The sequence below is a fragment of the Triticum dicoccoides genome, chromosome 3B (genome assembly GCF_002162155.2).
Source record: "Triticum dicoccoides isolate Atlit2015 ecotype Zavitan chromosome 3B, WEW_v2.0, whole genome shotgun sequence".
Taxonomy (NCBI): Eukaryota; Viridiplantae; Streptophyta; class Magnoliopsida; order Poales; family Poaceae; genus Triticum; species Triticum dicoccoides.
In genome coordinates, this window is record NC_041385.1 from 194341917 (window position 1) to 194353218 (window position 11302).

Sequence of the window (11302 nt, forward strand, 5' to 3'; positions counted from 1 at the left end):
TCGAGTTGTCGACTGGAGATTATATGTAATTTTTACGCAGTTTGAGCAGACAAGGATGAATGTACTTTCGCTAGATTTGCTGCTGCCGTTCCTATCCAGTTTCATGATCGCAGGTGTCTGAAATAGTCGCATGAACAGTTGCCACCTCTTCACAGATTTATGTTTGTAGTTGTTCTCTGCCGAATCGTCGATAGAAGGGGAACTTGATGGTTTCGAAGGTAATTTTTGTCCTGTTTAGCGAAGTTAGTAGTACAAAATTGAGTCATTTATTTGTCCTGTTTATGTGGATCTCTATGGCTGCTTCTCCCCTCGTGCTTCGGGCTTCTCACCCCATGTTGGGTCCAGTTCGACGCCCCAAGTGTTACCGGACTTCGAGGGGGTGGCCTCCGTCGAGGTAGTGTCTCCGGTGTTGCAGATCATGCCCGAGCTGCAGATGTTGAGTGGGGAACTTGTTTCACCTTTGTCGATGGAGCAACTCAAGTTGGACTCTCCCCAGGCTTCGGAGGTGGACTTGGTGTCCTCACCACCCCCCATGGAGCCTTGTCAGGCGTCAAACAGCCTACCTCTCGACGTCATGGAGAGCGGCGTTTTAGATGCTGTCGTCGTTCCCTCGTCTGTGACCATCGGGCAGGTGATGCCTGTGAGTGGCATGACCACTGAGCCACTTGTGTTGGCACCTACCCCAAATTCAAATGCTCTCTTCGCGAAGGAACTTTGTGACTTGCTAGCCAGTGTTGAAGTTGCTAGACCTGGTTTAGGTAGGTCGATTGCTTGCCTCCTAAGAGGGACGCCAATAAGGGACAAACAAAAGAAAGTGGGCAATCGCAAGAGTGGCGCCAAAGACAAGATGTCTTTGGCTGCTTGATTGGATTGTCATTTCTGGTTGGGAGGTGCCTCTGGGTTTGTGGATGTTGTGTATTCGGCGAGTGTGACAGACCGTCTGTGCGGTTGTGGGGTTTCATGTCGTGTGAGTAGTTCGTTTGTGCTCAGTTTGTATTGGTTTTCGCCCGGTTTCCCGTTAATTAACTGGGCAATTCTCTTCTTCTTAATTAATCGATGAGGTAAAACTTTTGCCTCCATTTTGAATTTTTTTTTAAGACGGAGGGAGTATCTGATCGCAAGGGCTGACTGGCATGTGCAATTTGGTGCGTTCATGGAGATAGCTTGGACTGCGTCGATGCTGATGTTTCTTGTCTTGGCTTACCTTTGTCTGTCTGGCAAGTATATTCTTTGAGCTCCGGCCGTGAAGCAAAGCCATGTTGTCCCTGGGCTTTATGTGATTCACACAGGTAGGAATATGAAAGAACGTAAGGTGTTGATGTTACTACACCAAATGACATTTGATTACACCACATGAGAATCGAATAGACAAATCATACTCCCTCCGTTTTTATTTTACACTGCATATTAGATTTGATTAAAGTTTGATAACGTTTATAGAAAACAATATAAATATTTATCATAACAAATGTCTATGACGTGAAAGTACATTCGACTTTACCATAACAAATGTCTATGACGTGAAAATACATTCAACAATGAATCTGATGGTATTGATTTGTTATTGTACGTATATGTTAGTATTTTTGTTTATAAATTTTATCAAAATTTGTAAAGTTTGTTTTTATCAAAACTAATACACAGACTAGCTAAAAACGGATGGAGTACTCTATTACTCATCATGGAGTAGGGTGTGCGTGTGTGGATTCATAGGAATGAGTATATGCGCGTGTATATGAGCGCTTGTGTTTGTAATGATGTTAAAAAAAAGGAAGTTTGACAAGGCTCGACGTCCATGCAGTTGAGCGCCATCCTTCTCGCAACAACGACGCAAGTCGGCAGCTCACGCGTAAGCACACACGTAGCTGCAAGCGAGCCACGTGGGCACGGCGCGGTAGCGGTGGTCGCTTCTTCATCTCTCTCGGGAGTAGTACGCTTCGAAAACGAGCCGTGTCGACGCGAACGAGCGTCCACCAGACCACCACCACCTCCCCTCCTCTCCAGGATTCCTCCACGCCGCCGCGATTTGTGGTCGGCCCCTTAACTAGCGGCAACGATACACACACACACAATCAATCCGTCCGCCGCCTCCTCCTCCTCTCCCTCTCCTCCCTCGCCATGGCCACCGCGGAGCGAGCCCCGGAGCAGCTCGCCCCGCCGCCGCCGCCTCCCGAGCGCGCCATGGGGTTCGCGGAGCGGGCCGTCGCGGCGGCCGGCGCCGCCGTCGTCTCCGCCGTCCTCGTCAATCCCCTCGACGTCGCCAAGGTATGCGCCGCACCACGCACAAGCGTGCCAATTGGCCAATTGCCACGCCCCAGCCTCTCTTTCCGCGAGAACAAAACGAATCGTCCTCCGCGGGCGCGGGTCCCGCCATTTTCCAGCGCCGTCGCCAGGCTTCTTCTAGTCTAGGTGAACAGGGGTACAACGCGTGCTCTTGGCCAATTTTCCTGCTCAACAGAACACTTGCGCCACTTAATTGCAACGAGAGAGTAGAGAGTTTGTCGGCATGATCGCTGTATTGCTGCCAGGCGAATTGGCCGGGACATGTGACAAAATGCACATATAGACTTGGACCGCATGTGTTGATTCAAACCCTTACTTTTGTCTTGCAGACGAGACTACAGGCGCAAGCCGCTGGAGTTGTCTACAATCCGGTAAGCATCCCACTTCTGTCCCACACAGAGCCGTTTCACAATTGAATGTTCCTACCAATTTCTCTGGTCAACCAGAAATGAATTTGAAAGTTCACATTAACTCAGAAACAGAGAAGAATCAAAGCCATCAGTTAGACCATATCTGTCAATTGTAAGATTTATAGACCACATGCTGCTCTCCTTCTGTATACCACGAGTTAAGCCGTATAAGCCTGCTCAACAGAATACTTTTGTGGTTCTTTAAGGAGAACTATATGTATGTCGTAATCCGAGCATTTTTTTCCTTTTGGGTTGTGTGTCCCAGTCTATTCTCCATTAAAAAAACCTTAATATCTATGCACACATACTTTTTTGCAGATAAACCATCTGCAGCACCCAATTCTGATAATAGTTACATACTGGCAAGCAGATGTATTTCTGTCAGGGTGATTTGTGGTTTTATCCTTTTATTCTGAAAAAGTGTGTGTGTGTGTGTGTGTGTGTGTGTGTGTGTGTGTGTGTGTGTGTGTGTGTGTGTGTGTGTGTGTTTGCTAATTGTTTACACAACAGTATTGCTTGCTTGTTTATTTGTTTTTCTCTGAAATGCATTGCTCAGATATGGTCAGATTTTAGGTGCTACCCATGGTGTAACCCTGGTGGACTGAAGTTGAGTGGTTTAGGGCCATCCTGCAGTCCTGAATGCTTTCAGTACAGAGGAACAATGGATGTGTTCTCTAAGATCAGTAGACAGGTAAATGCACTTATGAGCATTCTTCTTCATTGTGCTTTCCTGTTTTGGGTTGATCATCTTCACTAACGATTTATGAGCTCCTGCAGGAAGGATTTTTTAGACTATGGAGAGGTACTGGTGCAAGTTTAGCGTTGGCGGTACCAACGGTATATCCTTTCAGCTCCATGGCTAGTAGTCTGTTTGTACTAATTAGCCTATTTCATACCTTAATATTAATATTACATGGAGCTTTCGTTGCCTTACATTTAATTTTCTCTACAATATTTTTCTTCCCATTATGTATCTTCAAGTACCATTTTGAAGGATTTTCTAGGGGTCTTATAATCAGGACAACTTTACCGTCCTCCTGTAGAGTCCAACATGATTTCTCTTGGTAAAGCATAAGAGAACTATAAAGGGAAGTAACAATGGTGTAATTTATTTTGACGGAAAAAGTATGGATCTTGCACATGCTTGCTCTTTAATAGTAAGTTGGATGGAATGCCCATTGTTTTCTCAAAAAGAGTTCGATCACACCTGTAGCAGTAATAATTGTCTAACAGTCTGAGGTATTTTTAAATGCAAGTAGGAGCAGAATTTGTGGTGAGCATATATTAATGCTTGCTTGAGGATTGGTATCTGTGACACAATCTTTCTATAGATTGTTACTGATTTAGGATCTAATGTGTTTCTTGTGCCCTCTTGGATCTGCATTCAATTTGGGTCAAGGTCATGGGATGTTAGAATTATACATTTTGATGTACTTCACATTTGTATCTCACTAGAAATTTATGCTATGTCTTTCAGGTTGGGATATATCTGCCTTCTTATGACCTGTTGCGCAATTGGATTGAGGAATATTCAGATCGCAGTTATCCCAAACTTAGGCCATATGCCCCTCTCATTGCTGGATCTATTGCACGATCATTGGCATGTATAACTTGTTCCCCTATTGAGCTGGCAAGAACACGTATGCAGGTCAGGATATCGAATCCTCGCTTTTCTACAGTTACCGTTATGAGAAAAGAAAACACATGTACTAGGGGAAGGGGGGGGGGGGTGATACGTAATTTGCTCTTTAACTCTTGCCAGCAGACTGTGTACATTAATACTTTGTGAGACATTAAAGCCTTAAGATAAATGATGCTTTTAGATACGTAAAAGTAAAAATATTTACTAGCTTCTGATTCAACAGAAATTGCCAGTACCAGCATGGTTGAAACAGTTGAAAGAGAAACTGAAACTTATTCTGGTTGCAACTTTATTCTCTATGTCATTCTTTTGATATAATTATGTATTTTCTTATTACATATATAGGCCTTCAAACAGTCAAGTGGTGGAGCGAAGCCCCCTGGAATGTGGAAGACTATGCTAGGCGTGCTATCATCGAGGCAAAGCATCAGTCACCCTGAAAATTGTATGCCATTAGTCTACTATACTGTCTGTTGGCCTGTAATGAAGCGGTCAAATCATTCCTTTAGCACAACAATTAACCACACCTGCTACATTATTCGCATAAATTTATACAAACTAACTAATAATTGTAGCTTTATGTTCTCATTTGTTTTGATTAAGCTGTACTTTCGACAGTGCAAACAGCTCGGGGATACCATCTTCTATGGACTGGTATGGGAGCACAACTTGCACGTGATGTCCCCTTTTCAGCTATATGTTGGATGGTTCTTGAACCAGTGAGCTACTACTGAGCTTTAGTTTATTATATTATGATTTAGACCATTTGAATTCATCCAAGCCTGTAAAGTTAACTACTGTTTTGACCTGTAAATGCTTTCTGTACAGACTAGAAGACACTTTTTGGGGTTATTAATTGGTGAGGAGAGCAATGCAGCAGTTATACTGGGGGCAAACTTCTCCGCAGGCTTCATTGCTGGAGTCATCTCTTCTGGTGCAACATGCCCTCTTGATGTCGCCAAGACACGCAGACAAATAGAGGCAAGCAGAGCTTGGGCCATTAGCTTATCACTAGTTTCTTTACTGACTTTTGTTAGTTAGGCTTTATGTGCCTTCAGTCATTCCTGGTGTGCAGAGAGCTTGGGAATCAACTGCTACCGATAACACAAAATACTTAATGTTTTTTTTTGCTCAATATTTTGTGCTTACTAAATTTACCATTCTCATTTCAGAAGGATCCTGCTAGGGTATTAAACATGAACACACGGCGCATACTTCTTGAGGTTTGGAGGTAACTTACATTTCCCTTCAGCAAATTCCATTGCAACGTACCCACCTTAGGTTTTCAACAAAAAATGCCATGGAAACTCCATAATCATCGGGGTTAAAACTTAAAAATGGAAGATGTAAGTATCAGTGGAGCCAAAAGTTAGAACAAGAATTAGGCTCCCTAAGCTGTACTAGCATAGACAAACATGTCCTCAGCGATAATGAAACCATTCTCTTCAGTAGGACATGGACTATAAAATTCTTCATTCAAGAACACATATGCTGATGAGCTAGTAAGCATCATTATGTTCTTGCACATTTCCACCCGCCGAATCCTTCTAAACGAGAAAGAGATAGGCTCTGTTTTCGGTTGCTGAGCTGTGTTGAATTGTGCGAATTTTATAATCTGCTGCGGAAACTAGCCATAAAAGTACGCAAATGTGGGTAAAAGAAACACTAAAATAGAGAAAAGCAGGTGGAGCAAATGGGATTATGAGAATCCACTACAATACCAAATGCAGACAGAGTCATAATCATGTAGCGACGGTTTGTCAGGCGTTTCAGGAATGCTTAATGATGTGATTATTATTTTGCTTGCCGTCAACATACTCCACTATTTAGTCTCTTGCATATAGCAAGTTTTCTGCACAATGCTATGCATATAACACTTGTGATGCGAACGTCACTTGTCGCAGGAATGAAGGTATCAATGGCCTATTCAGGGGCGCAGGCCCTCGCATGGCACGAGCAGGACCTTCAGTGGGCATTGTCGTCTCTTCGTATGAAGTTGTCAAGCACATCATGCACAGAAAACATGCAGAGCTATGAGCTTTTAGATTTAGTCGTATGTAGAACACACGAGCCTTCTGATCAAACCAACAGCGGAGCCTCCTTCTGATCGAACGTGCCTTCACTCTCGTGAAAGCCGGTTTACATTGCATGCCTACCTTATCAGAAGGGAGGTTTGAGTGTCTGTTGTAATAATAAAGGGTAGAATGCCCAAAATGTTGTAATTTCTCGTTGCAAGAAGTTTTGGGCTAGTCCTGTCTCCTGTGTATTTGTGAGATTTTGCTAGGCGTTTGAGCAGCACGACCAGGACTAGAGTGATGGGTTGAAAAACCGTAGAAAAGGCTGCACTGTCAAGTTCATGCTCAATGCTCTTTCTTCAGAACTGCGTCTTCACAGAGGCAACAGATAATTAAAAGTTCATGCTCAATGTTCATGCTCAATGCTCTTTCTTCAGAACTGCGTCTTCACAGAGGCAACAGATAATTAAAAGTTCATGCTCAATGTTCATGCTCAACTGTTGGCTCCTTTATACCACCCCGCTTGCAACCATGGAAAGAGCTGCTACTGCCATCAAGTACTAGTTCAGGAACTATTGTTTGCCCCGGCAAACCTGTTATCTCCGAGGTTGCCATCGCAGAATCAGGTTTTACTGATCAAATCACAATGCACAGGCACCCAGAAGGGAAATAAACTGCCAAATCGACGTATTCTGCATGGCCGAAATGCTTTTCACTGATCAGGTCAAACCGTCAAAAGTGCACAAGCACCCCAGAAGCCAAATAACCGAATTCTGGGAAGCTGAAATGCTCGTCGAGTAACGTCAGACGTAATGTAAAGGAGCTGGAGGAAAAAGAAATACATGCTTGTAAAAATATACGTAACATAGGATGGTCACTTGGTCTGAAAGATTACTTAAGATACAAGTATCACCGAAGATATCTCGATGCAAAAACGGTTCAAGGTGTCAGCTTAATGCCTCTTCTTCGTGCATCTATCTTGGCACAAACACTACGAAGGTGTTCCATCAACGTCTGTTCCTTCGGCCTCCCTTCCCCTTCCCCTTCCCCTTTACCTTTCCTTTCCCTTTCTTGCCCTTTCTCATCTCCCGCTCTGGCGCATCTCTGAACGATGACGACGACGATGGTTTTGGTGCTCCCATAAGGTGCTTCACATCGAGTATACCATTCTTGAAGCGCCCTTCAGTTGCCCTGAGTACTCGGTCCTCTGGTCTAAGCTTCTCAAATTTCTTGTTCTTGTTTTGTTTCCTAAAAATCCCAAGCAGTCTTTCCTGTATAGAGTTATCATGTGTCACTCACTATTCCAGAGCAAACCAGAGTCAGAGTAATTGAGAAACATACCTCTTCAATCTTCTTTTGTTCTCTTTTCTGCTGATTCTTCATAGCTGGGATTGCCACAGACAACGGTGTACGCTGCTTCTTGATGGCCTATTGCAGACAAATGAAAACTTTTGAGATAGTGCAAAGTTTCAAGTCAGGATATATACAAGGAAACAAAGATTACCTTTCCGCCCAGTTCAACTACTTTGCGGTTCTGTATTTTATTTTTGTCCTTCCATGTAGTGGCACCTGTAAATATAGCACCGAGTGAATGTTTGAGCCTGAACAAAAACTCAGATGAAATGGTAAGCGTACAAGGAGAGATGAGCTCACTATTAGTCCGTTTAGTTGAAGAAACACTAACATATTAGCCTGTTTATAAGAATAAGCAAAATCTGAAACAATTGGAAATTGTTCTGTTGTATGCCTATGCAAAATGTTAATCCTTTTTAACAGCTCGCTAAATGGCTAAGATAGGACATTCTGGGGTTCTGTTGAGGAAACATTGATATTTGCTTTTATTTGAGAATGTAGTTTTTTTTCGCTGGATGTGCCTATCGGTTGTAGAATATAATGTGAAGTTTGTTCCATATTATAGTTTGGGTATGAAGAAATGCAATTTAGTGTTTTTCATCTGCGTCTATGTTTCTGGAGTTGCGCCAGAAACAACTTCACTTCTTTGATTAAGAAAGAATAATATAACTGTTACCATTGTTTCGTTTATGAGTTGTTAATATTCAATATTTTGCCCAAATGTTTCAGATTCTACTTCACAAATACGAGCTCTTGAATTACTACGGTAGTCATCAAATAGCTAGACCAGAGCGCGAGCAGTTGTTTGACATGGTATACTAATATTAGCAGCTATGGCACATGCTAAAACTTAAACCACACTGAAATAATCAGAACAAAACAGTTCACAACGCCCGAGGATGCAGTATATGAGATAATTACCGAAAAGCTCGACATCTTTCAACAACTTCTCAATATCAATGTCAGGCTCATCATCAGACATGTCAGTAGATTTCGCCGGAGCTGGCTTGTGGTACATATTTGAAAGACTCGACCCCTAGAGCAGAAAAGGTCAGCACAAAATTAGGAACTGATGATGGCTCGGAACAGACGTGCTCCAAGAAAAAGCAAACCACACACAGGGACAAACCATGAAGTGGTGATACTCGCTGCTCGACGAGGGCGCCTCGGCGCGGCGCGGCTTCCGGGGGCCAGAGACGGACGGGTCGAAGACCACCTCGGCCGCCGCTTTGATAGGTCTTGATTTGGGCATCCCCTTCACCATCTTCTTACCCGGCTCGTGGTGGCGCGAAAGTTAGCGGCTCTCGGAGAGGACGGCCGCCAGTACTGGAAGCGGCGACACGGCAGGCAGCAGGGGGAATTCGGGGTGGACGAAGCGGAGGATAGGGAGCCTTGAGCGTCGTTGCCGGACCTGGACGTGGGAGGGGAGCTTAGGGGCGGCGGCGGCGGGGGCTTGGGGAACCTGGTCGAGGGAGCTGGCTTGGTGCCTTGGTTGATTGTGAGTTGGGCTACTGGGCCTTGTTGTGGTTAGCATGTTAAACATGAGTATATCTATTAACCAGGCCCAAGAACTTTCTTCTGTGTCTCGCATTCAGCAAGACAGAGGAAAACGAGGGAGTATCCTATTGGAAAACCCTATACGATGCTCTTTGCGTCCAATTGTCGACCGAACGCACAGGCGCAATACCCCGCATCGCTAAATATGGGCCGGCCCATTGTACCAGACCTAGCCAGCCGGTTTTGGGAGAAGGTTCCCTGAACCGGTTTTTCCTTTTTGACCGGTTTTTCTTTTTCCTTTTTCGTTTTTTCCGTTTTTCTGTTTCTTTTTCTTTCTCCTTTTCCTTTTTTTTCTGTTTTAGGTTTTTTTTGTTTCTTTCAAAAATTGGTTGGAAAGTTCCAAATTTGTTCGTGTTTCTAAAAATGTTCAAAATTTCAAAAAAATGTTCGCGTTTACAAAAAATGTTAACATATTCAAAAAAAATCGCATTTTTCAAAAATTGTTTGGACATTTCAAAAAATGTTCTTGTTTTACAAAAATTGTTTGGAATGTTCCTGATTTTCAAAAATTGTTCACAGTTTCCAAAATTTGTTCATGTTTTCATTTTTTCAGGAGTTTCAAAAAATGTTCCTATTTCAAAAATTGTTCGGGCATTTCAAAAAATGTTCTTGTTTTACAAAAATTGTTTGCAATGTTTTTGTTCAAATTTTAGAAAATGTTCCCATTTTTAAAGATTGTTCACAATTTCCAAAAATTGTTTATGTTTTCATTTTTTCTGGAGTTTCAAAAAATCTTCATATTTCAAAAATTGTTCGGGCATTTCAAAAAATGTTCTTGTTTTACAAAAAAAAATGTTTTTGTTTAAATTTTCACAATTTTTTTAAGAAGTTCATCTTTTGAAAAATTGTTCACAAATTCCAGTATTCCATTATTAAGGAGTTTCAAAAAATGTCCCTGTTTCAAAAATTGTTCACAAGTTTTTATAAAATCGGGTATGCAAATTTTGTTCAGGAATTTTAAAATATGTTCACGTTTCCAAATTTTGTTTTAAAATTTGAAAAAATATTCTCGTTTAAAAAAATTGTTCAACATTTTCAAGAAAAGTTCTTGTTTTTCAATTATGTTATAGTTTTTTCAAAACTTGTGAAAAAAATTTGGAAAGTGTTTGCGTTTCTCAGAACAGTCTGTTTTTTTTTACCCCTCATAAAAAAAAGAACACTCTGTTTTTAAAAATAATATTGCTTTCGAAATTCTTAAACTAATTCGGCTTTGTGCGGCGCGTTCGGTTCTTTAAGGGTGATGCTACTCTTTTAACCAGATAATGCTGCTAGGTGAGCTGGCAGGTGCACCTATTGTATAGCAGTGCGTCATGTCTTCTAATCCCGGCAATCGCACTTATAGCGCATTTGTCTTTTTTTTTAGCTGCAGTGCTCGTTCGATTTCAGTGGCTGTCTTCATGGGCCGGCCCAGTCGAAGCCCTGCCTGTGCGAAGCCTCGACTTCCTGCCGCAGAATGCGGCGTATAAGAGTTCCCTATCCTATTCGCCGCTTGTTGCCGCAAAATGTCGAGGCGCCGCACACCCCCTCGTCTCGAGTGGGCCGGCCTTTTTATTTCATCTTCCGTGTCCCTTTTCCTCCCTTGCCCCGACTCGTTCGTCGACAGAGAAGCCACAACTTTCCCTTCCTCCCTCGCCTCGCCTGGACCCCCTTTTCCTTCGTTGGCGGTGGCTGCTTCTTCTGCTTCCTCTGCCGGCCGCTGCTTGTTCTACTTCGTCCGTCGGCCGCTACTTCTTCTGCTTCCTCCGCCGGTCGCTGCTTCTTCGGCTTCCTCCGCCGACCGCCGCTTCTTCGGCTTCCTCCGCTGGGATCCTACTCCGCAAGAGACTGCCGCCGTCGTAAGCAGCCGGCGGGCCTCTCTACTTCCTATTCATCTGCGCCATTGCATCAGATCTAGCTGAGCTCGTCGCGTTGGATGTTTTTTTTGCAGGTTTTTTGTGTCTCGTCGGCTAGGGTTCAGCCAAGCTCGGCGTCTGCTAGGGTTTCGTGAAGCTCGGCGTCATCTAGGTCCCGGCGAAGCTCGGCATCAACAAGGTAACGCGCCC

The 11302-nt window shown here is 43.3% G+C and overlaps 2 protein-coding genes across 3 annotated transcripts; one reads left to right on the forward strand and one right to left on the reverse strand.

The window, feature by feature from the left end:
- The first annotated feature begins 1952 nt into the window (after positions 1–1952).
- Positions 1953–6773, forward strand: LOC119275498 (mitochondrial carrier protein MTM1-like). Of its 2 annotated transcripts, XM_037556353.1 has the most exons (11): positions 1953–2265; positions 2613–2654; positions 3012–3079; positions 3267–3384; positions 3471–3530; positions 4171–4341; positions 4681–4780; positions 4954–5054; positions 5164–5316; positions 5508–5566; positions 6240–6773. In XM_037556353.1, exons 1-11 carry the CDS (start codon positions 2119–2121, stop codon positions 6370–6372), a joined length of 1152 nt encoding a protein of 383 aa, XP_037412250.1. In that variant the 5' UTR covers positions 1953–2118; the 3' UTR covers positions 6373–6773. The 2 variants fall into 2 exon arrangements, with proteins under 2 accessions (XP_037412250.1, XP_037412251.1); XM_037556354.1 differs by lacking the exon at positions 3012–3079 and having other exon boundaries at positions 1954–2265; positions 3250–3384; positions 6240–6588.
- Positions 6774–7174: 401 nt separating this feature from the next.
- Positions 7175–9207, reverse strand: LOC119275501. Its single transcript, XM_037556357.1, has 5 exons — positions 8833–9207; positions 8625–8739; positions 7855–7919; positions 7692–7778; positions 7175–7621 (listed from the first exon to the last, which is right to left on the reverse strand). The coding sequence occupies exons 1-5, from the start codon at positions 8965–8967 to the stop codon at positions 7358–7360; spliced, it is 666 nt and encodes a 221-aa protein (XP_037412254.1). The 5' UTR covers positions 8968–9207; the 3' UTR covers positions 7175–7357.
- Between the last annotated feature and the right edge of the window lie 2095 nt (positions 9208–11302).